Raw genomic sequence first — 27,956 nt, 5'->3', positions numbered from 1 at the left:
GTTGTTCAGTATTTTTCCATCTCAGTTAAACCTTGTGATGACCACCCCTCCCTATCACAACTTTGTAAGATACAGCAAGTCACACCATGTGCTCAATATTGTTAAATACAAACACAAGGACAAAGCATCTGCTGGGCTGTTATCTACAGTTTTGCAACATGCAGGTCACACCATGTTACTCAGTTCTTGTCACACACAAACAGGCAAGTAGTAAGCAGTTGTTTAATCTCATAATGATGCTCCAGTGCACAAATGCAGACACCTCACACAACCAACATCAGATAATATTTAATCATATAATATGCTAATAGCTATAATGTAAAATACAGGATCCCACACTAGCTAGATTCTTTACATCCACTGATTCACATTACGACAGCCTGGTTTGCTGGTTGTTTCAGGAGTCCCTAAGACATTAAACCAGAATTACAATTTCATACGCATGTCACAACACACATAAAGCTAGCTGACTAATGTTAGCTAGCTTATTCGAGATTTTCGGAAATTAACTTTATGATAAGAAAATATGCATAATAGTTTCTCTAGAATACTGCAAAGATGTACAGTACTCTCCTAAACGGAGGACCTGTCAGATACTCACTCACTGCAGAGTTGGAGAAGGCAATGGATTCGATCTCCACGTCCCCAGACACGAAGATGGTGTCCACTTGGGTGATTGACATCCGGTGCAGGTACTCCATGAAGTGGGCACCATTCACAATCACCTGGGATAAGACCGGATTTAGGAGAGACAAGAAATCAATGGCACATGGAGAAAAAAATTATGGTTTGAATCTTTTTTGCTCTAGAATATTGATAACAATTCAATAAGTCGACAGTAAAACAAAAATGTGTAGCCTAAGTATAAGTGATAAAAGTCTACTGACCGAATATGTATCTCGGTTGACCAGGAACAGGAGGGTAAATCTTTCCTCCTGGGTCATGGGTATATAATATTTACGCTCCTCTGGGCCCCACTTAGAGCTCAGCATGGTGTTGCAGGCCACATGGTGTTTGGATTCATCATATCGGGGGTTGAAGTGGAGGGCTACGTCAGGTTTTTCTTTTGAGCCACATTGCAAATTCACATGAAACCTAGAGAGAAGAAATGGGGCCATATTTTAAAGTGATTAGGTTTAACAAGATCCCTTGTGCTGATAGTGAGTGACAAGACTGAGCTAAAAAAGACATGGCTGTCCTAGTTAAAAAAATATGTATGCACTACTAGGTAGGTCTACCTCTTGGCATTTGGCAGGACTCTCCCTGTCACAGTGATGGTCTTCCCCTCATGCAGACCTCCCTGGATACAGCCAGTGAATGGCACGCTCTAGGACATGAAGCAAAGAAACACTTGACCAGGCTGGGTGTCTCATCTCTTTCACCAGCTAGTAGTTAGGTTGTCTGCCTGATTAGGTTAGGGACTTTGCAATAGACTTATGGTAGTTGAAAACATTAAATGTACACAATGGCTACATCAAGCATTTTGTAACCTATAACAATCTAAGGTGGGTTGCACCAACATGGATTAACTCATAAACTTGTGTAGCAGGCTCAAGGGTGTGGGTTTTCCATGTCACCAAGTTCAATAACAAAACATGCACCAGTAGCACAACTAGAACACAAATTGGGAGTTTATTAGGGATTTTTGTACACGGGTGAAGAAGGGGAATTCATCAATTACTTCAGTTCACAAGCTGCTCGTTGTCCGTTCCATTTTCCAAGGGTAATCCTTAAACTCGGACCCTCAGCCAATCCGGTTTGGTACACAAAGGGGGTAATCCAACAGTCCGGTTCACAACAGGTAATCTCACAGCCACTGTTCTCTCTTCTCCCACTCGACATATCACACATTTCTATCTCCATTCTCTGCCCCTTTATCCAGGCTACTTCCTCCTTTATCCCCAAGCACTCCCTGGCTTAATGAGCCAAAGCCTTGCCTATATTTATGTTTTATTTTATTTCACCTTTATTTAACCAGGTTGGCTAGTTGAGAACAAGCAATTTGACACAATACAACAACACAGAGTTACACATGGAATAAACAAAACATAGTCAATAATACGGTCGAACAAAGAAAACAAAAAGTCTATATACAGTGAGTGCAAATGAGGTAAGATAAGGGAGTTAAGGCAATAAATAGGCCATGGTGGTGAAGTAATTATAATATAGCAATTAAACACTGGAATGGTAGATGTGCAGAAGATGAATGTGCAAGTAGAGATACTGGGGTGCAAAGGAGCAAGATAAATAAATAAATACAGTATGGGAATGAGGTAGGTAGATAATGGGCTGTTTATAGATGGGCTATATACAGGTGCAATATAAGCTGTGTCGCTGAAGCCCTCCCGCATCTGAACTGCAACATAAAAATGTAGAACCAGGAACAGATATAGCCCTTGGTTCACTCCAGACCTGACTGCCCTTGACCAGCACAAAAACATCCTGTGGCGTACTGCATTAGCATCGAATAGCCCCCTTGATATGCAACTTTTCAGGGAAGTTAGGAACCAATATAGACAGGCAGTTAGGAAAGCAAAGGCTAGCTTTTTCAAACAGAAATTTGCATCCTGTAGCACAAACTCAAAAAGTTCTGGGACACTGTAAAGTCCATGGAGAATAAGAGCACCTCCTTCCAGTTGCCCACTGCACTGAGGCTAGGAAACACTGTCACCATCGATAAATCCACGATAATTGAAAATTTAAACAAGCATTTTTCAACAGCTGGCCATGCTTTCCACCTGATTACCCCTACCCCGGTCAACAGCCCTGCACCTCCCACAGCAACTCGCCCAAGCATCCCCCATTGCTCCTTCACCCAAATTCAGATAGCTGATGTTGTGAAAGAGCTGCAAAATCTGGACCACTACAAATTAGCCAGGCTAGACAATCTGGACCCTCTCTTTCTAAAATGATCTGCCGAAATTGTTGCAACCCCTATGACTAGCCTGTTCAACCTCTCTTTTGTATCGTCTGAGATACCCATAGATTGGAAAGCTGCCGCGGTCATCCCCCTCTTCAAAGGGGGAGACACTCTAGACCCAAACTGCTACAGACCTATATCTATCCTACCCTGCCTTTCTAAGGTCTTTGAAAGCCAAGTTAACAAACAGATCACCGACCATTTCGAATCCCACCGGACCTTCTACGCTATACAATCTGGTTTCCGAGCTGGTCATGGGTGTACCTCAGCCATGCTCAAGGTCCTAAACGATATCATAACAGTCATCGATAAGAGACAGTACTGTGCAGCTGTATTCATCGACCTGGCCAAGGCTTTCGACTCTGTCAATCACCACATTCATATCGTTACACTCAACAGCCTTGGTTTCTTACATGATTGCCTTGCCTAGTTCACCAACTACTTCTCAGATAGAGTTCAGTCTGACAAATCGGAGGGCTTGTTGTCCGGACCTCTGGCAGTCTCTATGGGGGTGCCACATGGTTCAATTCTCGGGCCGACTCTCTTCTCTGTATACATCAATTATCTCTCTTGCTGATAGTGATTCTCTGATCCACCTCTACGCAGACGACACCATTCTGTATACTTCTGGCCCTTCTTTGGACACTGTGTTAACTAACCTCCAGACGAGCTTCAATGCCATACAACTCTCCTTCCGTGGCCTCCAACTGCTCTTAAATGCAAGTAAAACTAAATGAATGCTTATCAACTGATAGCTGCCTGCACCTGCCCGCCCGTCTTGCATCACTACTCTTTACGGTTCTTAGAATATGTGGACAACTACAAATACCTAGGTGTCTGGTTAGACTATAACCTCTGCTTCCAGACTCACATTAAGCAACTCCAATCCACAATTAAATCTAGAACCAGCTTCCTATATCGCAACAAAGCATCCTTCACTCATGCTGCCAAACATACCCTCGTAAAACTGACGATCCTACTGATCCTTGTCTTCACCGATGTAATTTACAAAATAGCCTCCAACACTCTAATCAACAAATTGGATGCAGTCTATCACAGTGCCATCTCTTTTGTCACCAAAGCCCCATATACTACCCACCACTGCGACCTGTATGCTCTCGTTGGCTGGCCCTCGCTTCATACTTGTTGCCAAACTCACTGGCTCCAGGACATCTACAAGTCTTTGCTAGGTAAAGCCCTGCCTTATCTCAGCTCACTGGTCACCATAGCAGCATCCACCCGCAGCACACGCTCCAGCAGGTATATTTCACTGGTCACCCCCAAAGCCAATTCCTCGTTGGCCGCCTTTCCTTCCAGTTCTCTGCTGCCAATGACTGGAACGAACTGCAAAAATCACTGAAGCTGGAGACTCATATCTCCCTCACTAACTTTAAGCACCAGCTGTCAGAGCAGCTCACAGATCACTGCACCTGTACATAGCCCATCTGTAAATAGCCCATCCAACTACCTCATCCCCATACTGTTATTTATTTTGCTCCATTGCACCTCATTATCTCTACTTGCACATTCATCTTCTGCACATCTATCATTCCAGTGTTTCATTGCTATATTGTAATTACTTCACCACTATGGCCCATTTATTGCCTTACCTCTCTTATCTTACCTCATTTGCACACACTGTATGTAGACTTTTTTCTATTGTGTTATTGACTGTATGTTTGTTTATTCCATGTGTAACTCTGTGTTGTTTTTGTCGCACTGCTTTGCTTTATCTTGGCCAGGTCGCAGTTGTAAATGAGAACGTGTTCTCAACTAGCCTACCTGGTTAAATAAAAAATAAAACAGAGGGCACAGCATGATCAGAGGTTCTAACAATGTTAGAATAAAAACACAAGGCTTAAACATGCTCTTTCTCCATCTGTCTCTCTTCCTTAGATATGTTTTGATGTGAGAGAGGATGCCACCCCCCAGTCCCATCAGCCACCTCACCCGCTTAAGATAAACTTTGGGCCGACTAGACACAATTATGCAATTGTGATGAACTGAACTGAGAGAATATTTGGGGAGCACTGTGATTCATAAATTGTATGCTCCCATGTTCTTACCTCTTTCCCTTTCTGTCTCTTACACCTCTCACCTCCTTTCTTCCTCTGTTTTTATAATGCACAACAGATGTGCATTGAAATACAGATTGAACTTGAATTTACAATATTACAATTATATTTATAATGTATGTATTTATAACACTTGGATAATGAACTTCTTTCAATAAAGAGTCACATTCTCTACTGGTTGAAATACTAAACATATCCTGTGTTAATCAGATCAATGCAAGTGAAGGGCATTAGATATTGCGATTAACTGGTTTTAGAGTATTCACATGATGCATAGGAAGTGTAATGTTCTGTTTAAATATATATATGAATTACAAATCAGCCTTTAAGTAGTTAAATCCTTTTTCTAGTCGTAGGGAACCATGTGTAACCACTGTCCGGGACCAAGATTGGTAAACACTGTTGAAGTGTATAATTGTAATGCAGACACAGCATCATTCAAACACTGGAATTTGATACTCCTGGTATTGGATATGACTGAAATAATCTCAAAGACATTCATACCTGAGCTGCACCTTTATTTGCCAAGGTAGAATACATGATCAGTGAATATATTAAATGTACAGGTTACAATACAGGTATTTGTATCCTCCACTGCACAATAAGCAAGAACATAATAACTACGTTACTTCATCTTTCTGCATGGCAAATATCAGCAAGGCAAGCTTCCAAAATTGTACATTCAATTTGCAGTAAATGCTTTAGCTAGCTAGATTATTTACACCCACTGATTCACATTACGACAGCCTGGTTTGCTGGTTGTTTCAGGAGTCCCTAAAACATTAAACAACCAGAATTACAATTTCATACGCATGTCACAACACCCATAAAGCTAGCTGACTAATGTTAGCTAGTCAGCTAGTTTGCTAAATCGAGATGATCGGAAAGTAACTTTATGATAAAAAAATAAGCATAATAGTTTGTCTCTACATGAACTAACATATTCCTGTTATATTTAATATAAGTATACATGCAATCATAATTGACTGTAGCGCATATAAAGCACCCACACGTTACCGGTGGCTGACACCGTTCATCCCGCGATGATTGTGTTAATTAACATTGTAAGTTAGTTTTAACGTGCATTATAGTCATTGATATTTACCAGTTATTTATGTTTACTAAATATTGGTGGGCCGAGTTGTCCGTCGTCATCATAAGGGTTAAGGAGAGGGGCAAACTGCTGGGGAATCATCTCTCAAATCTTCTGGGAGAGAGGATCAATTCTCTTGGACGGAGGCCCCCTGCGGACTGAAATAGCACTCGCCTCTGCTGCATCCTTTTTTTGCTTTCGCTTTCGCTTGACGTTTTTCCAGCACACCTTCATTTGATTTGGGTTCCTTTTTTCTTTAATCCTTGTCGATCCATTAAATCTGTGGCATAAAATGGCCCAGGTGTCTTCCTCATTTTTGACAGTCGTGTTGTCTGTCTTTTTATCCTCCAGTACATTACTAAATTCCTCCATCAGTTCCGACGAGGTTTTCATAAGCGGAGAAATGTGAACAACTTTAACAAGCCATGATCAGGTGTGTAGCTGACAAATAATACATGTCAAAATAAGTAATGACAATAATACATTGTATTTAATGCTAGCTAGCTTTGTTTATAAACTAGCTAGCTACAGTAGCTAACCCATGAGATCCTTTCACGATGGAGTTGCAATAGTTCAAACGTTACATTGTTATTATTTTATCAAGGAGCAGTAATTTTGTGGCCTCATTTGTCAAGTAGGCTAGCTACTTCGTTTCAACTCAAGAAAAAAACTCATATATTGGTGCAACATGTCACTAATCATAGTTTAAAACCGTTAATTGTAGATTTACTGAGCCAGATTTAAAATGAAGTGGTGCCACACATCTCTGATTAATTATAAACCTAGATTTACAAAACCTAGATTAGCTCTAATCCTAGATTAATTAAAACCACCCTAAAAGGTTATAGTTTCCTTTCTTCTTACCTTCTTTCATTAATTATATCAATCACTTAAGTTTTTAGGTGTCAAAGGTGGATATGAAAATGACAGGAAATATAGAGAGACCTATTCAATGTTTTTCAGTCCTGTTCCTGAGGAACCCATTTTTATTCTAGTCCACGAAATGCATCACTAACAAACCCATTGCACCTGATTTTAGTTGCATCGGTTGTGCTAGTGCGTGCTGGGCTAGAGGAACATCTGTGGGTCCAGAATATAAAAATATTGTGGAACATTACACCAAAAAGAAGTATCAAAATGACTCCCAAAACTCACACATAATGGGGCCTGAAAAGTACATGTAAATAATGTCAAAGTAGAATTGTTACCGTATTGCAGAAGGGTTTCTGATAATCCATGCTGCAGTGTGGCTCTGATCTGTGGGTTTGACTTTATGGTGAATCTAGAGAGTGCAGCGCGTAGACGTTCGGTGGTTCTCTTCTGGCACTTTTATACATTTCTCTCACAATGACTCATGCGGTCATCATTGTTTTACACTAATTGAAACACGGTCAAGCCATCTGCTTTTCTTTTTTCTTTTTGCACTCTCTCTATACACTCTCAAACCCAGATCAAGAAATCCCTACCACTGTGTCGCTGAGTCATCATAATGCTTTAGCAAATGTACATTATACAAGGGGCAGTGGTAGACATAATGTAAGTCACCTAATTTATGTCCCTCTAACTTCCCGAATGCCTCTGCTGATGCTACAGCTATTATATGCCGCAATCACGTGACTATGAACCAGTTTGCCGCAATCACGGGTCTATGAACCAGATTTATGCTGTTAGCACTGAGGCGGTGTGCCCTAGTAGGAAGTCCACTGTGTGCAGCTCACCATACACTAACATAAATAACATGAGAATATCTACTTCTGCTAAGCTTCCCAGTAAATCAATGAAAACAAGCAAGCATCCCAGAAAAGTGCTCAAAATAGCCTACATTAACATACAGTGCCTTGTGAAAGTATTCGGCCCCCTTCGACCTGCCTGGTGTGTTCCTTGTTCTTCATGATGCTCTCTGCACTTTTAACGGACCTCTGAGACTATCACAGTGCAGGTGCATTTATACGGAGACTTGATTACACACAGGTGGATTGTATTTATCATCATTAGTCATTTAGGTCAACATTGGATCATTCGGAGATCCTCACTGAACTTCTGGAGAGAGTTTGCTGCACTGAAAGTAAAGGGGCTGAATAATTTTGCACACCCAATTTTTCAGTTTTTGATTTGTTAAAAAAGTTTGAAATATCCAATAAATGTCGTTCCACTTCATGATTGTGTCCCACTTGTTGTTGATTCTTCACAAAAAAATACAGTTTTATATCTTTATGTTTGAAGCCTGAAATGTGGCAAAAGGTCGCAAAGTTCAAGGGGGCCGAATACTTTCGCAAGGCACTGTATGTAGCAGGGTTCATGAAATGAATAACTTGCAAGTAGCAGACGACATTCATATTCTGACTATCTCTGAAACACACTTAGACAATACCTTTGATAAAGTGGGAGCAATACAAGGTCATAACATTTACAGAAAATACAGAAATGCCAGTGGTGGAGGTGTTGCTGTTTGTATTCAGAACCACATTCCTGTAAAGATTAGAGAGGATCTTTTATTTAACAAATTCTTATTTACAATGACAACCCACTGCTCCCTGGTAGGCTAACTGCCTTGTTCAGCGGCAGAACAGATTTTTACCTTGTCAGCTCGGGGATTCGATCCATTATAGGAATTTTGACTCGTCAACTATTTCTCTCTATACCATTTGTATTTCATATACCTTTTGACTATTGGATGTTCTTATTGACACTTTAGTGTTGCCAGCCTAATCTCGGGAGTTGATAGGCTTGAAGTCATAAATAGCGCTGTGCCTCAAGCATTGCTAAGAGCTGCTGCCAAACGCAGTAAAGTGTTGTTTGAATGAATGCTTACGAGCTTGCTGCTGCCTACTACCGCTCAGACTGCTCTATCAAATATCAAATCATAGACTTAATTATAATATAATAAAAACACAGAAATACGAGTCTTTGGTCATTATTATGGGAAAATCTGGAAACTATCATCTATAAAACATAACGCGTATTCTTTCAGTGAAATATGGAACCGTTATGTATTCTATCGAACGGGTGGCATCCCTAAGTCTATATATTGATTTTACATTGCACAGCCTTCAATGTTATGTCATAATTATGTAAAATTCTGGAAAATGAATTATGGTCTTTGTTAGGAAGAAATGGTCTTCACACAGTTCGCAACAAGCCAGGAGGCCAAACTGCGGTATGTATCCTGACTGCTTGCACTGAACGCAAGAGAAGTGACTAAATGTCCCTAGTTAATATTGCCAACTGACATGAATTTCTTTTAACCAAATATGCAGGTTTAAAAATATATACTTATGTGTATTGATTTTAAGAAAGGCATTGATGTTTATGGTAAGGCACATTTGTGCAACGACTGTGCTTTTTTTGCAAATGTGATTTTGTTAAATCATCACAAGTTAGGCAAAGTTGAAGTAGGCTGTGATTCAATGATAAATTAACAGGCACCGAATTGATTATATGCAACGCAGGACAAGCTATTTAAGCTAGTGATATTATCAACCATGTGTAGCTAACTAGTGATTATGTGAAGATTGATTGTTTTTTATTTGATAAGTTTAATGCTTGCTAGCAACTAGCCATGGCTCCTTGCAGCCACAAGGTCCTTTTGATGCTGCACTCACGTAACAGGTGGTCACAGCCTGCCACGCTGTCTCCTCGTGGATTGCAATGTAATCAGCCATAATCAGCATCCAAAAAGGCTGATTACGATTTGTTATAAAAACTTGAAATCGGCCCTAATTAATCGACCGTGCCTAACTAGTCTCCTAGTCCCAGTCGCTGAAAAACATCCCCACAGTTTAATGCTGCCATCACCATGCATCACCGTAGGGATGGTGCCAGGTTTCCTCCAGACGTGATGCTTGGCATCAGTTAGCCTATCAGAAGCTTCCAAAGCCATGGTGGAATTTTCTGGAATTTTCCCAAAATTTGTGGAGTTGTTGAAAAACGATCATGTGACACTTAGATAGCACACAGGTGGACTTTGTTTAACAAATTTTGTGACTTTTGAAGGTAATTGGATGCACCAGATCTTATTTAGGGGCTTCATAACAAAGGGGGTGAATACAAATGCACGCACCACTTTTCATTTATATATTTTATTACATTTTTTAAAATTTCACTTCACTAATTTGGACTATTTCGTGTTTGTCCATTACATGAAGTCCAAATAAAAATCTATTTAAATTACAGGTTGAAATGCAACAAAATAGGAAAAACGCCAAGAGGGATGTATACTTTTGCAAGGCACTGGATCACTGCACTCCTCATCTCTGTATACCCATCGCAAGACCCACTGGTGATTATTTTTAAAAACCCTCTTAGGCCTCACTTCCCCCTATCTGTGATATCTACTGGAGTCCTCATCCTCCACATACAACACCTGTCTAACATTCTGTTAAAGGTCCCCAAACCACACACATCCCTGGGTCGCTAGTCTTTTCAGTTTGCTGCAGCTAGCGACCGGAACGAGCTGCAACAAGCACTGAAACTGGACAGTTCTGTCTCTTCCTTCAAAGACTCAATCATGGACACGCTAACTGACAGTTGTGGCTGCATTGCGTGACGTATTGTCTCTACCTTCTTGCCCCTTGTGCTGTTGTCTGTGCCCAATAATGTTTGTATCATGTTTTGTGTTGCTGCCTTGTGTTGCCACCATGCTGTGTTGTCATGCGTTTCTGCCTTGCTATGTTGTTTTAGGTCTCAATGTTGTGTTTTGTCATATTTTATTTTTTTTAATCCCAGCCTCCGTCCCAGCAAGAGGCCTTTTGCCTTTTGGTAGGCCGTCATTGTAAATAAGAAATTGTTCTGAACTGACTTGCCTGGTTAAATAAAGACCATTGGGTTCTTGGTCACATCCCTGACCAAGGCCCTTCTCCCCCGATTGCTCCGTTTGGCTGGGCAACCAGCTCCAGGAATAGTCATGGTAGTTCCAAACTTGATCCATTTAAGAAAAATGGAGGCCACTGGGTTCTTGGGGACCTTCACTATTGCAGAAATGTTTTGGTACCCTACCCCAGATCTGTGCCTTGACACAATCCTGTTTCAGAGCTCTACAGACAATTCCTTCGACCTCATGTCTTGGTTTTGCTCTGACATGCACTATAAACTGTGGGACCTTATATAGACAGGTGTATGCTTTCCAAGTCATGTCCAATCAATTGAATTTACCACAGGTGGACTCCAATCAAGTTGAAGAAACATCTCAAGGATGATCAACGGAAACAGGATGCAGCTGAGCTCAATTTCAAGTGTGATAGCAAATGGTCTGAATACTTATGTAAATAAGTGTTTTTTAAAATTTTTATAAGTTAGCCAAAATTAAAAACATCTTGCTTTAACAATTTAACTTTTGCTTAACATCACCCCATTAGCTGCCTCACTTTATCCGTGATATCAAAAGTATTTTTTGATAAAGCACGAAAATGAAATAAACGATTTGTTATAATTATGGAAGATCGAGTAAGTGTAATTCAAACGGTTTGCTTGGAATGATTTGTAGCTATGGTCTATATCTGTGCGTGAGTGCATCCGACTCAGTTTCCAGAAAACACGCAATATCATAAAGTGTTGTGATTCCGCGCATACAAATTCAGGAGGAAACTGAAGAGTGGATGGCTTGACCCAGTTTTGCAAGTGTAGTCTAACTTGAACGTAGTAATTGAAACGGTGACGCTCAGATAAGATGGCAACTGACACATTTTATGCCAAGTATACCTGCATTGCGCAGCGGCCTTTGCCGATTGGTGATTGCAATTCACTTCCCATTGAAATGGTTTAGTTCCATTGTAACCGTTCCTTCGTGAGAATTGATTGGTTAATTGGTATATTACTTTCACATATTACTCTAGGACCAGAAGTATTTAAGGAATTTAAATTGGAAAAGGATCTGAAGGTCACCACATGGGCATACCTGGCTTCACAAGTGCCCATTTACACCTAACATTTTTTTGGACAGTCCTAGGCCTCTGTCTATGGAGCCCACCCTAGAACCTGCATGGCCTCTTTGGTCCATGGCTGCCTCAGCACCACATCCTAGCTGTTACCTGGTCATATTACCTACCAGGGATGTCACTAGAGATTCATGGATAGGGTGGCTAACGGTGCATGTACACTAAATAGCGGTGAATTGCCGCTTAGGCCGGCCATTGTGACTCTTGAGGGCATGCTGGCCTCAAGAGAATTCAGCATAGCAAGTTTGTATGAAGGTCTGGTTAGTAAATAGGGACATAGTCTATAGTAATATCCTCTAAAATGCGCTGGTGACAAACAAACTTTGCTGCCCTGTTTCCAACTGTCCACATGGCTGGGAGAACCTATTCAAGTAAGTAAATACATTTAAAAAATGTTTTTAAAAATAAATAAAAATGAATCTATTATTAGCTAACTAGCTACAGTGCAGACTAACTTAAATGAGCTAGCTATCTAGCCAACTTCACATACTGTATAGATAGGTAGCTGGTGATATTTAATTTACTTAGCTAGCTAACTTCATATCAGCTAGCTATCTTGATGTATTTATCACTGTAAAAAACTAACTCCAAATGCATTTGTAGGTAGCTAGCGAACAGTCATGGAGGGGGGTGAAAGGATAGCTACCCCAACTCAAAGTGAGAGAGTAGGCTATTCTGGATAGGGCAGGTACTTTTGTGTAGTACCTAACCCTAGAAGTAAGGACGGAGATAATAGTAACATAATATTCAGTGCGATGTAATTTGACTATAATGAAGTCTGTTGTGGTTTTCTGTCCTCAGATAGAGAGCTTTGAAAGCCTCTCTACACATGAAGAGGTCCCCATGAAGAGCAGTGGTTCTCAGTCCTGGGGTCTCAAAGGGGTGAAGGTTGTTGTTGTCTCAGCACTGCACAGCTGACTCAAATGATCAACTCATCAAGCTTTGACTGGTATTTATGTATTCATTTGTGATGCTATCCTTGATATGATCCTGTTATTGTCACATGCACATGTGTGCGCCCATGCATCTATCAATCCAATGTTATCATGATTTGTTATCAGGGATATTATACTTTAGTAATCACAATGACCTGGTGATGTAAAAGTATAACTACATTGTCTTCCATATTCCTACAGATTCAAAACGATTGCCTACAAATTCAAAACAATTGCCTACATTTAATGTGTAGGGCACTGCAAGGTTGGGTGACCAGGGCCATCTGGACTGCCTCCTGGAGGAATTCAGGTGTGTGAAGGCTACCTGTGTCCTGCATAACTTCATGAGGATGGACACGAGGACAAGGAGGGGATCTGCAGCTCGCCGCCGTGTGCCAGAGGAGAAGTCTGCTGCTCTGCAGGATGTTTCAAGGATGGGGTCCAACAACGCAGCAAGAGGCAATCTGTGTGCGGGAGATCTTCACCTCCTACTTCTTCAAAGAGGGCTCTGTTCCCTGGCAACACCATAGACTACACTATGCACAACCAAAGGCTCTTTTAAGAGCCATTCACATTGCAATATGAGTATTCTTCCATTTAGTTAGCTATGTCAACTGCAGTTATTCAATTCCCAGTTTCTCTAATTATTATGATGACTAACAATGTTAGAATAAAAAATAAAAACACAAGGCATAAACATGTTCTCTCTCCATCTGTCTCATCCTTAGATTTTTTTGATGTGAGAGGTTGCCATACCCCATTCGCATCAACACCTCACCCGCTTTTAAGATAAACTTCGGGCCGACTAGAAGGAATTATGTTTCTGTGTATATATATATATTTATTTACAAATCAGCCTTTAACTAGTTAAATCCTTTTTCTAGTCTATTCATTACAATGTGTATCCATTGTCCCAGGACCAAGATTGGGCTATGTACAGGAGCAGTGATCTGTGAGCTGCTCTGACAGCTGGTGCTTAAAGCTAGTGAGGGAGATATGAGTCTCCAGCTTCAGAGATTTTTGCAGTTCTTTTCAGTCATTGGCAGCAGTGAACTGGAAGGAAAGACGACCAAAGGAGGAATTGGCTTTGGGGGTGACCAGTGATGTATACCTGCTGGAGCGCATGCTACTGTCACGGTGCTGACTTTTGCCCAATACCTGCAGCAAAAGCCTCTACCCCGTCCTCTGGCTAGGCTGAGTACTTTAGGATTTTAGTTACTTCGGTGTAACAAGGGCCTTGCCGTGCGGCCCTACCAACCTTCCTTTTTATTCGTAATGGCCCTTCGCGTGAGTTGGGTTTGTTCACATTGTCACTCCCTTATTTTTCCGGTCTAGTATGAGGCCTTGGATAGATATACTCCTATTTAAATATTCTTAAGCGTTATGGATTCCTTCTATATTTCTTTACCTATGTCTATATCAATACCTAATAACTCCTATTAGTTATTATTATTATGCTCGTCAGCTAGTAGTCACTCGGAAACTAGTATTGGTATATGTTTTGACTCTTAAAAATATATTATTGTCCACACAATGAAATATTCTTTAGTACAATCACTTTAACCTATAGCCAGGGTTACTTTTGTTCAGTGAGAGTGCCAAAGGCGTTTGCTCTCCAGATCGTTAATCTGGCCTAGTTGTCAAAGTTTTAAGCTTTTATTTAGTCACTCGGTTTTTTGTCTTATACACATCACAATTCAATGGTTATACAGTTTCTCAATACAACAATAATGCTCAATCAATCCTTAATGCTTTAAGCTATGCCAGATAATATTGCAAAACTTTAAATGCGTTAACGCTTCTAACAATAGACTAAATAGCAAAAATAGTTAAATTACCTTAAATGTTCAGCCCCTTGGTCACTTTCCTGTAATTGGTATTCTCACAGCTATGACGCTAGATTCCGAATTCCAATATCTTAATACACTTCCAACTCTGTGTATGGACTCAATATATTGTAACTGGTACGTTGCTGTTTCCTTGTATTGCCAATCACATCTGTACCTGATGTCTCACTGAGTGACTGCCACTTCGTCTGTATTCATGAGGCATTTAGACCTCTGTTTCGTAGACTCAGTCTCGGGGTCACTAAATTCCACCAAGTATATTCAGATAGTGATCCAATAAGTACTTAGGCAAAATAATCCAGTTCTCAAATATTGTTATAGTCTAACAAAAAGAGTATAGTGCAATAGTAAATTTACCTGTGATGATTCTCCATATGAAGTCTGTCTCGAGGATCATGCTGTCTTATGATCTCTGTTCTCTTTATATACTTTTTTACAGGGGAAGTTCCCACTGGGGCTGTAGACCTACGTAACCTTAGGCCTGTGTGTTAAACGGAAGCTTCCTATTATTACCATTTAAGGTCATGCACTACTGACTCTCACATTGCTGCTTCCGTGTTGCTGTTGGCTGATTCTACTCAATCATACCAGCTGGTTGTTTCTACCACTGGAGGTGGCGTAGGTGGTATGTCAAGCGTCAGCTGGGAGAAGTCTATGATAGGTATCTCCTCTGCTTCCCCCTGTTGTCCAGTTTCTGCAGGTGCGGTCCATGGTTCCATGAGGTCCCATGAATGCCCTGTGTTGTTGTCCCCATTGCTTGATGGCGTGGGTAGATTCTTTTCATCTCTTGTCACACTACGAGTGGGTGCTTCTATGGTGACCAGTGAGCTGAGATAAGGTGGGGCTTTACCTAGCAGAGACTTGTAGATAACCTGTAGCCAGTGGGTTTGGCGACGAGTATGAAGCGAGGGCCAACCAACGAGAGCGTACAGGTCGCAATGGTGGCTAGTGCATGGGGCTTTGGTGACAAAACGGATTGCACTGTGATAGACTGCATCCAGTTTGTTGAGTAGGGTATTGGAGGCTATTTTGTAAATGACATCGCCAAAGTCGAGGATTGTTAGGATGGTCAGTTTTACAAGGGTATATTTGGTAGCATGAGTGAAGGATGCTTTGTTGCGAAATAGGAAGCCAATTCTAGATTTAACTTTGGATTGGAGATGTTTGATATGGGTCTGGAAGGAGAGTTTACAGTCTAACCAGACACCTAAGTATTTGTAGTTGTCCACGTATTCTAAGTCAGAGCCGTCCAGAGTAGTGATGTTGGACAGGCGGGCAGGTGCAGGTAGCGATCGGTTGAAGAGCATGCATTTAGTTTGACTTGTATTTAAGAGCAATTGGAGGCCACGGAAGGAGAGTTGTATGGCATTGAAGCTTGCCTGGAGGGTTGTTAACACAGTGTCCAAAGAAGGGCCAGAAGTATACAGAATGGTGTCGTCTGCGTAGAGGTGGATCAGAGACTCACCAGCAGCAAGAGCGACCTCATTGATGTATACAGAGTAGAGAGTCGGTCCAAGAATTGAACCCTGTGGCACCCCCATAGAGACTGCCAGAGGTCCGGACAGCAGACCCTCCGATTTGACACACTGAACTCTATCAGAGAAGTAGTTGGTGAACCAGGCGAGGCAATCATTTGAGAAACCAAGGCTGTCGAGTCTGCCGATGAGGATGTGGTGATTGACAGAGTTGAAAGCCTTGGCCAGATCAATGAATACGGCTGCATAGTAATGTTTCTTATCGATGGCGGTTAAGATATCGTTTAGGACCTTGAGGATTATAATCACAGCCGTATATATTCCCCCCCAAGCAGACACATCGATGGCTCTGAACGAACTTTATTTGACTCTTTGCAAACTGGAATCCACATATCCTGAGGCTGCATTCATTGTAGCTGGGGATTTTAACAAGGCTAATCTGAAAACAAGACTCCCTAAATTGTATCAGCATGTCGATTGCGCAACCAGGGCTGGTAAAACCTTGGACCATTGCTATTCTAACTTCCGCGATGCATATAAGGCCCTGCCCCGCCCTCCTTTCGGAAAAGCTGACCACGACTCCATTTTGTTGCTCCCTGCCTACAGACAAAAGCTAAAACAAGAAGCTCCCACGCTGAGGTCAGTTCAACGCTGGTCCGACCAATCTGATTCCACGCTCCAAGACTGCTTCCATCACGTGGACTGGGATATGTTTCGTATTGCGTCAAACAACAACATTGATGAATACGCTGATTCGGTGAGCGAGTTCATTAGAACGTGCGTTGAAGATGTCGTTCCCATAGCAACGATTAAAACATTCCCAAACCAGAAACCGTGGATTGATGGTAGCATTCGCGTGAAACTGAAAGCACGAACCACTGCTTTTAATCAGGGCAAGGTGACCGGAAACATGACTAATACAAACAGTGTAGCTATTCCCTCCGCAAGGCAATCAAACAAGCTAAGCGTCAGTATAGAGACAAAGTATAATCGCAATTCAACGGCTCAGACACAAGAGGTATATGGCAGGGTCTACAGTCAATCACGGATTACAAAAAGAAAACCAGCCCAGTCACGGACCAGGATGCCTTGCTCCCAGGCAGACTAAATAACTTTTTTGCCCGCTTTGAGGACAATACAGTGCCACTGACACGGCCCGCAACCAAAACATGCGGACTCTCCTTCACTGCAGCCGAGGTGAGTAAAACATTTAAACGTGTTAACCCTCGCAAGGCTGCAAGCCCAGACGGCATCCCCAGCCGCGCCTTCAGAGCATGCGCAGACCAGCTGGCTGGTGTGTTTATGGACATATTCAATCAATCCCTATCCCAGTCTGCTGTTCCCACATGCTTCAAGAGGGCCACCATTGTTCCTGTTCCCAAGAAAGCTAAGGTAACTGAGCTAAACGACTACCGCCCCGTAGCACTCACTTCCGTCATCATGAAGTGCTTTGAGAGACTAGTCAAGGACCATATCACCTCCACCCCACCTGACACCCTTGACCCACTCCAATTTGCTTACCGCCCAAATAGGTCCACAGACGATGCAATCTCAACCACACTGCACACTGCCCTAACCCATCTGGACAAGAGGAATACCTATGTGAGAATGCTGTTCATCGACTACAGCTCGGCATTCAACACCATAGTACCCTCCAAGCTCGTCATCAAGCTCGAGACCCTGGGTCTCGACCCCGCCCTGTGCAACTGGGTACTGGACTTCCTGACGGGCCGCCCCCAGGTGGTGAGGGTAGGCAACAACATCTCCTCCCCGCTGATCCTCAACACTGGGGCCCCACAAGGGTGCGTTCTGAGCCCCCTCCTGTACTCCCTGTTCACCCACGACTGCGTGGCCATGCACGCCTCCAACTCAATCATCAAGTTTGCGGACGACACAACAGTGGTAGGCTTGATTACCAACAACGACGAGACGGCCTACAGGGAGGAGGTGAGGGCCCTCGGAGTGTGGTGTCAGGAAAATAACCTCACACTCAACGTCAACAAAACAAGGAGATGATTGTGGACTTCAGGAAACAGCAGAGGGAACACCCCCATCCACATCGATGGAACAGTAGTGGAGAGGGTAGCAAGTTTTAAGTTCCTCGGCATAAACATCACAGACAAACTGAATTGGTCCACTCACACAGACAGCATCGTGAGGAAGGCGCAGCAGCGCCTCTTCAACCTCAGGAGGCTGAAGAAATTCGGCTTGTCACCAAAAGCACTCACAAACTTCTACAGATGCACAATCGAGAGCATCCTGGCGGGCTGTATCACCGCCTGGTATGGCAACTGCACCGCCCTCAACCGTAAGGCTCTCCAGAGGGTAGTGAGGTCTGCACAACGCATCACCGGGGGCAAACTACCTGCCCTCCAGGACACCTACACCACCCGATGCTACAGGAAGGCCATAAAGATCATCAAGGACATCAACCACCCGAGCCACTGCCTGTTCACCCCGCTGTCATCCAGAAGGCGAGGTCAGTACAGGTGCATCAAAGCTGGGACCGAGAGACTGAAAAACAGCTTCTATCTCAAGGCCATCAGACTGTTAAACAGCCACCACTAACATTGAGTGGCTACTGCCAACACACTGTCAATGACACTGACTCTACTCCAGCCACTTTAATCATGGGAATTGATGGGAAATGATGTAAATATATCACTAGCCACTTTAAACAATGCTACCTTATATAATGTTACTTACCCTACATTGTTCATCTCATATGCATACGTTGATACTGTACTCTATATCATCGACTGCATCCTTATGTAATACATGTATCACTAGCCACTTTAACTATGCCACTTGGTTTACATACTTATCTCATATGTATATACTGTACTCGATATCATCTACTGTATCTTGCCTATGCTGCTCGGTACCATCACTCATTCATATATCCTTATGTACATATTCTTTATCCCCTTACACTGTGTATAAGACAGTAGTTTTTTTGGAATTGTTAGTTAGATTACTTGCTCGTTATTACTGCATTGTCGGAACTAGAAGCACAAGCATTTCGCTACACTCGCATTAACATCTGCTAACCATGTGTATGTGACAAATAAAATTTGATTTGATTTGATTTGATTTGATTTGATTTGCTTACCGCCCAAATAGGTCCACAGACAATGCAATCTCAACCACACTGCACACTGCCCTAACCCATCTGGACAAAAGGAATACCTATGTGAGAATGCTGTTCATCGACTACAGCTCAGCATTCAACACCATAGTACCCTCCAAGCTCGTCATCAAGCTCGAGACCCTGGATCTCGACCCCGCCCTGTGCAACTGGGTACTGGACTTCCTGACGGGCCGCCCCCAGGTGGTGAGGGTAGGTAACAACATCTCCACCCCGCTGATCCTCAACACTGGGGCCCCACAAGGGTGCATTCTGAGCCCTCTCCTGTACTCCCTGTTCACCCACGACTGCGTGGCCACGCACGCCTCCAACTCAATCATCAAGTTTGCGGACGACACAACAGTGGTAGACTTGATTACCAACAACGACAAGACTGCCTACAGGGAGGAGGTGAGGGCCCTCGGAGTGTGGTGTCAGGAAAATAACCTCACACTCAACGTCAACAAAACTAAGGAGATTATTGTGGACTTCAGGAAACAGCAGAGGGAACACCCCCCTATCCACATCGATGGAACAGTAGTGGAGAGGGTAGTAAGTTTTAAGTTCCTCTGCGTACACATCACAGACAAACTGAATTGGTCCACCCACACAGACAGCATCATGAAGAAGGCTCAGCAGCGCCTCTTCAACTTCAGGAGGCTGAAGAAATTTGGCTTGTCACCAAAAGCACTCACAAACTTCTAGAGATGCACAATCGAGAGCATCCTGTCGGGCTGTATCACCGCCTGGTACGGCAACTGCTCCGCCCACAACCGTAAGGCTCTCCAGAGGGTAGTGAGGTCTGCACAACGCATCACCGGGGGCAAACTACCTGCCCTCCAGGACACCTACACCACCCGATGTCACAGGAAGGCCATAAAGATCATCAAGGACAACAACCACCCGAGTCACTGCCTGTTCACCCCGCTATCGTCCAGAAGGCGAGGTCAGTACAGGTGCATCAAAGCTGGGACCGAGAGACTGAAAAACAGCTTCTATCTCAAGGCCATCAGACTGTTAAACAGCCACCACTAACATTGAGTGGCTGCTGCCAACACACTGACTCAACTCCAGCCACTTTAATAATGGGAATTGATGGGAAATGATGTAAAATATATCACTAGCCATTTTAAACAGTGCTACTTAATATGTTTACATACCCTACATTATTAATCTCATATGTATACGTATATACTGTACTCTATATCATCTACTCTATCTCTATGTAATACATGTATCACTAGCCACTTTAAACTATGCCACTTTGTTTACGTACTCATCTCATATGTATATACTGTTCTCGATACCATCTACTGCATCTTGCCTATGCCGCTCTGTATCATCACTCATTCATATATCTTTGTACAAATTCTTTATCCCTTTCCACTTATGTGTATAAGGTAGTAGTTTTGGAATTGTTAGCTAGATTACTCATTGGTTATTACTGCATTGTCGGAACTAGAAGCACAAGCATTTCGCTACACTCGCATTAACATCTGCTAACCATGTGTATGTGACAAATAAAATTGGATTTGATTTGAGGATGGACACGAGGACCAGAAGGGGATCTGCAGCTCGCCGCCGTGTGCCAGAGAAGTCTGCTGCTCTGCAGGATGTTTCAAGGATGGGGTCCAGCAAGCAAGAGGCAATCTGTGTACAGGAGATCTTCACCTCCTACTTCTTTGAAGAGGATGCTGTTCCCTGGCAACACCATAGACTACACTATGCACAACCAAAGGCTCTTTTAAGAGTAATTCACATTGCAATAAGAGTATTCTTCCATTTACTAATGTCAACTGCAGTTATTCAGTTCCCAGTTTCTCTCCCTTTGATTTCTACTTCTCAGGTGAGGATGCTGTGATGTCTGTACAAAAACAAAACAATGACACACTCTATAACCCACACCTACACACTCATGTATCAATCTGATTGATGGATTGTGTTGTGCAGTAAGCAGGCTCAGGTGTATTACTGTGGCTCCTTCCACCTTCAAAGAATAGGCAAGAGGACCAACCATGGAGAATAGTGAGACACTTAATTATATATATAACTACGCTATATTGTTTGTCCTCATGTGTCTGTTTATGTTGGGGCGGCAGGGTAGCCTAGTGGTTAGAGCATTGTACTAGTAACCGGAAGGTTGTAAGTTCAAACCCCTGAGCTGACAAGGTACAAATCTGTTGTTCTGCCCCTGGACAGGCAGTTAACCCACTGTTCCTAGGCCGTCATTGAAAATAAGAATTGGTTCTTAACTGACTTGCCTAGTTAAATAAAGGTAAAAAAATGTTTTGCAGCCACTTAGAGTGGTGTGGACACACAGATTCCTGTTGAACACTGTCTCTTTAACTACCTTATTTTCTCCATAACAGTCTCTCTCCTTCTCTTCATCCGTCTATTCTCTTCTCCTTAAAACCTCTAGGTTATATTTATGTTTTATTTTATTTCACCTTTATTTAACCAGGTAGGCTAGTTGAGAACAAGTTCTCATTTGCAACTGCGACCTGGCCAAGATAAAGCATAGTGTCAGGGATCTCGTCCTCCCCTTCTGAGGAGGAATAGCGAATAAGGATCGGAGGACCAAAACGCAGCGTGGTAAGTGTCCATAATTTAATGAAGCAAAATGAACACTGAACAAAAACAACAAACTAACAGTCCCGTAAGGTGAATGACAAAACACTAAACAAGAAATAAACACCCACGAAACCCAGGTGGAATAAGGCTACCTAAGTATGATTCTCAATCAGAGACAACTAACGACACCTGCCTCTGATTGAGAACCATACTAGGCCGAACACAAAAACCAACATAGAAAAACAAACATAGACTGCCCACCCCAACTCACGCCCTGACCATACTAAAACAAAGACAAAACAAAGGAACTAAGGTCAGAACGTGACACATAGCAATTCGACACAATACAACAACACAGAGTTACACATGGAATAAACAAAACATAGTCAATAATACGGTCGAACAAAGTAAACAAAAAGTCTATATACAGTGAGTGCAAATGAGGTAAGATAAGGGAGTTAAGGCACTAAATAGGCCATGGTGGTGAAGTAATTACAATATTCCAGTTAAACACTGGAATGGTAGATGTGCAGAAGATGAATGTGCAAGTAGAGATACTAGGGTGCAAAGGAGCAAGATAAATAAATAAATACAGTATGGGAATGAGGTAGGTAGATAATGGGCTGTTTACAGATGGGCTATGTACAGGTGCAATATAAGCTGTGTCGCTGAAGCCCTCCCGCATCTGAACTGCAACATAAAAATGTAGAACCAGGAACAGATATAGCCCTTGGTTTACTCCAGACCTGACTGCCCTTGACCAGCACAAAAACATCCTGTGGCGTACTGCATTAGCATCGAAAAGCCCCCTTGATATGCAACTTTTCAGGGAAGTTAGGAACTAATATACACAGGCAGTTAGGAAAGCAAAAGCTAGCTTTTTCAAACAGAAATTTGCATCCTGTAGCACAAACTCAAAAAAGTTCTGGGACACTGTAAAGTCCATGGCGAATAAGAGCAGCTGCCCACTGCACTGAGGCTAGGAAACACTGTCACCACTGATAAATCCACAATAATTGAACATTTAAATAAGCATTTTTCAACAGCTGGCCATGCTTTCCACCTGGTTGCCCCTACCCCGGTCAACAGCCCTGCACCTCCCACAGCAAGTCTCCCCATTGCTCCTTCACCCAAATTCAGATAGCTGATGTTGTGAAAGAGCTGCAAAATCTGGACCCCTACAAATTAGCCAGGCTAGACAATCTGGACCCTCTCTTTCTAAAATGATCTGCCAAAATTGTTACAACCCCTATGACAAGCCTGTTCAACCTTTCTTTCGTAGCGTCTGAGATCCCCAAGATTGGAAAGCTGCCGCGGTCATCCCCCTCTTCAAAGGGGGAGACACTCTAGACCCAAACTGCTACAGACCTATATCTATCCTACCCTGCCTTCCTAAGGTCTTCAAAAGCCAAGTTAACAAACAGATCACCGACCATTTCGAACGCTACCGTACCTTCTCCGGTATGCAATCTGTTTCCGAGCTGGTCATGGGCAGACTCAACAGCCTTGGTTTCTCAGATGATTGCCTCGCCTAGTTCACCAACTACTTTTCAGATAGAGTTCAGCCTGACAAATCGGAGGGCCTGTTGTCCGGACCTCTGGCAGTCTCTATGGGGGTGCCATAGGGTTCAATTCTCGGGCCGACTCTCTTCTCTGTATACATCAATGATCTCTCTTGCTGCTGGTGATTCCCTGATCCACCTCTACGCAGACAACACCATTCTGTATACTTTTGGCCCTTCTTTGGACACTGTGTTAACTAACCTCCAGACGAGCTTCAATGTCATACAACTCTCCTTCCGTGGCCTCCAACTGCTCTTAAATACAAGTAAAAGTAAATGCATGCTTTTCAACTGATCGCTACCCGCACCTGCCCGCCCATCTAGCATCACTACTCTGGACGGTTCTGACTTAGAATATGTGGACAACTACAAATACCTAGGTGTCTGGTTAGATAGTAACTGCTTCCAGACTCACATTAAGCCTCTCCAATCCTAAATTAAATCTAGAATCGGCTTCCTATATCGCAACAAAGCATCCTTCACTCATGCTGCCAAACATACCCTTGTAAAACTGACTATCCTACCGATCCTTGTCTTCGCCGATGTCATTTACAAAATAGCCTCCAACACTCTACTCAACAAATTGGATGCAGTCTATCACAGTGCCATCTGTTTTGTCACCAAAGCCCCATATACTACCCACCACTGCGACCTGTACGCTCTCGTTGGTTGGCCCTCGCTTCATACTTGTTGCCAAACCCACTGGCTCCAGGACATCTACAAGTCTTTGCTTGGTAAAGCCCCGCCTTATCTCAGCTCACTGGTCACCATAGCAGCACCCACCCGCAGCACACGCTCCATCAGGTATATTTCACTGGTCACCCCCAAAGCCAATTCCTCGTTTGGCCGCCTTTCCTTCCAGTTCTCTGCTGCCAATGACTAGAACGAATTGTAAAAATCACTGAAGCTGGAGACTCATATCTCCCTCACTAACTTTAAGCACCAGCTCACAGATCATTGCACATAGCCCAACTGTAAATAGCCCATCCAACTACCTCATCCCTATACTGTTATTTATTTTGCTCCATTGCACCTCATTATCTCTACTTGCACATTCATCTTCTGCACATCTATCATTCCAGTGTTTCATTGCTATATTGTAATTACTTCACCACTATGGCCTATTTATTGCCTTACCTCTCTTATCTTACCTCATTTGCACATAATTTATGTAGACTTTTCTATTGTAGTATTGACTGTATGTTTGTTTATTCCATGTGTAACTCTGTGTTGTTGTTTGTGTCGCACTGCTTTGCTTTATCTTGGCCAGGTCGCAGTTGTAAATGAGAACGTGTACTCAACTAGCCTACCTGGTTAAATAAAAAATAAAACATAGAGGGCACAGCATGATCAGAGGTGAGAGATCACTTGGTCAGGTCAACAGGAACATTTATTAAAGAGATGCTTTACATTGAAAAACAGAAAGAGATGCTGTAGTCCCAGACTTAATGATCCAAGGTCAGTTTTGCATTTCACCTCCTGATTATGACTAACAATGTTAGAATAAAAATAAAAACACAAGGCTTAAACATGCTCTCTCTCCATCTGTCTCTCGTCCTTAGATATGTTTTGATGTGAGAGAGGATGCCACCCCCCAGTCCCATCAGCCACCTCATCCGCTTTTAAGATAAACTTCGGGCCGACTAGACGCAATTATGCAATTGTGATGAACTGAACTGAGAGAATATTTGGGGAGCACTGTGATTCATAAATTGTATGCTCCCATGTTCTTACCTCTTTCCCTTTCTGTCTCTTACACCTCTCACCTCCTTTCTTCCTCTGTTTTTATAATGCACAACAGATGTGCATTGAAATACAGATTGAACTTGAATTTACAATATTACAATTATATTTATAATGTATGTATTTATAACACTTGGATAATTAACTTCTTTCAATAAAGAGTCACATTCTCTACTGGTTGAAATACTAAACATATCCTGTGTTAATCAGATCAATGCAAGTGAAGGGCATTAGATATTGCGATTAACTGGTTTTAGAGTATTTACATGATGCATAGGAAGTGTAATGTTCTGTTTAAATATATATATGAATTACAAATCAGCTTTTAAGTAGTTAAATCCTTTTTCTAGTCGTAGGGAACCATGTGTAACCACTGTCCCGGGACCAAGATTGGTAAACACTGTTGAAGTGTATAATTGTAATGCAGACACAGCATCATTCAAACACTGGAATTTGATACTCCTGGTATTGGATATGACTGAAATAATCTCAAAGACATTCATACCTGAGCTGCACCTTTATTTGCCAAGGTAGAATACATGATCAGTGAATATATTAAATGTACAGGTTACAATACAGGTATTTGTATCCTCCACTGCACAATAAGCAAGAACATAATAACTACGTTACTTCATCTTTCTGCATGGCAAATATCAGCAAGGCAAGCTTCCAAAATTGTACATTCAATTTGCAGTAAAATGCTTTAGCTAGCTAGATTCTTTACATCCACTGATTCACATTAAACAGCCTGGTTTGCTGGTTGTTTCAGGAGTCCCTAAAACATTAAACAACCAGAATTACAATTTCATACGCATGTCACAACACCCATAAAGCTAGCTGACTAATGTTAGCTAGTCAGCTAGTTTGCTAAATCGAGATGATCGGAAATTAACTTTATGATAAAAAAATAAGCATAATAGTTTGTCTCTACATGAACTAACATATTCCTGTTATATTTAATATAAGTATACATGCAATCATAATTGACTGTAGCGCATATAAAGCACCCACACGTTACCGGTGGCTGACACCGTTCATCCCGCGATGATTGTGTTAATTAACATTGTAAGTTAGTTTTAACGTGCATTATAGTCATTGATATTTACCAGTTATTTATGTTTACTAAATATTGGTGGGCCGAGTTGTCCGTTGTCATCATAAGGGTTAAGGAGAGGGGCAAACTGCTGGGGAAATCATCTCTCAAATCTTCTGGGAGAGAGGATCAATTCTCTTGGACGGAGGCCCCCTGCGGACTGAAATAGCACTCGCCTCTGCTGCATCCTTTTTTTTGCTTTCGCTTGACGTTTTTCCAGCACACCTTCATTTGATTTGGGTTCCTTTTTTCTTTAATCCTTGTCGATCCATTAAATCTGTGGCATAAAATGGCCCAGGTGTCTTCCTCATTTTTGACAGTCGTGTTGTCTGTCTTTTTATCCTCCAGTACATTACTAAATTCCTCCATCAGTTCCGACGAGGTTTTCATAAGCGGAGAAATGTGAACAACTTTAACAAGCCATGATCAGGTGTGTAGCTGACAAATAATACATGTCAAAATAAGTAATGACAATAATACATTGTATTTAATGCTAGCTAGCTTTGTTTATAAACTAGCTAGCTACAGTAGCTAACCCATGAGATCCTTTCACGATGGAGTTGCAATAGTTCAAACGTTACATTGTTATTATTTTATCAAGGAGCAGTAATTTTGTGGCCTCATTTGTCAAGTAGGCTAGCTACTTCGTTTCAACTCAAGAAAAAACTCATATATTGGTGCAACACGTCACTAATCATAGTTTAAAACCGTTAATTGTAGATTTACTGAGCCAGATTTAAAATGAAGTGGTGCCACACAGCTCTGATTAATTATAAACCTAGATTTACAAAACCTAGATTAGCTCTAATCCTAGATTAATTAAAACCACCTAAAAGGTTATAGTTTCCTTTCTTCTTACCTTCTTTCATTAATTATATCAATCACTTAAGTTTTTAGGTGTCAAAGGTGGATATGAAAATGACAGGAAATATAGAGAGACCTATTCAATGTTTTTCAGTCCTGTTCCTGAGGAACCCATTTTTATTCTAGTCCACGAAATGCATCACTAACAAACCCATTGCACCTGATTTTAGTTGCATCGGTTGTGCTAGTGCGTGCTGGGCTAGAGGAACATCTGTGGGTCCAGAATATAAAAATATTGTGGAACATTACACCAAAAAGAAGTATCAAAATGACTCCCAAAACTCACACATAATGGGGCCTGAAAAGTACATGTAAATAATGTCAAAGTAGAATTGTTACCGGATTGCAGAAGGGTTGCTGATCCATGCTGCAGTGTGGCTCTGATCTGTGGGTTTGACTTTATGGTGAATCTAGAGTGCAGCGCGTAGACGTTCGGTGGTTCTCTTCTGGCACTTTTATACATTTCTCTCACAATGACTCATGCGGTCATCATTGTTTCACACTAATTGAAACACGGTCAAGCCATCCGCTTTTCTTTTTTCTTTTTGCACTCTCTATACACTCTCAAACCCAGATCAATAAATCCCTACCACTGTGTCGCTGAGTCATCATAATGCTTTAGCAAATGTACATTATACAAGGGGCAGTGGTAGACATAATGTAAGTCACCTAATTTATGTCCCTCTAACTTCCCGAATGCCTCTGCTGATGCTACAGC

General features: G+C 42.1%; 1 protein-coding gene across 2 annotated transcripts; it reads right to left on the bottom strand.

Moving 5' to 3' along the window:
• Nucleotides 1-226: 226 nt before the first annotated feature.
• On the bottom strand, nt 227-27,956 carry LOC112249870 (galectin-9-like). Of its 2 annotated transcripts, none has more exons than XM_042309312.1 (5): nt 27,578-27,956; nt 1,239-1,327; nt 888-1,095; nt 602-725; nt 227-407 (listed from the first exon to the last, which is right to left on the bottom strand). In XM_042309312.1, the coding sequence occupies exons 1-5, from the start codon at nt 27,602-27,604 to the stop codon at nt 352-354; spliced, it is 504 nt and encodes a 167-aa protein (XP_042165246.1). In that variant the 5' UTR covers nt 27,605-27,956; the 3' UTR covers nt 227-351. The 2 variants fall into 2 exon arrangements, with proteins under 2 accessions (XP_042165246.1, XP_042165247.1); XM_042309313.1 differs by having other exon boundaries at nt 606-725.

This window comes from Oncorhynchus tshawytscha, linkage group LG30 (genome assembly GCF_018296145.1).
Source record: "Oncorhynchus tshawytscha isolate Ot180627B linkage group LG30, Otsh_v2.0, whole genome shotgun sequence".
Lineage (NCBI taxonomy): Eukaryota > Metazoa > Chordata > Actinopteri > Salmoniformes > Salmonidae > Oncorhynchus > Oncorhynchus tshawytscha.
The sequence above is the reverse complement of the archived record's forward strand: the minus strand, read 5'-3'. Positions and strand labels throughout refer to the sequence as shown.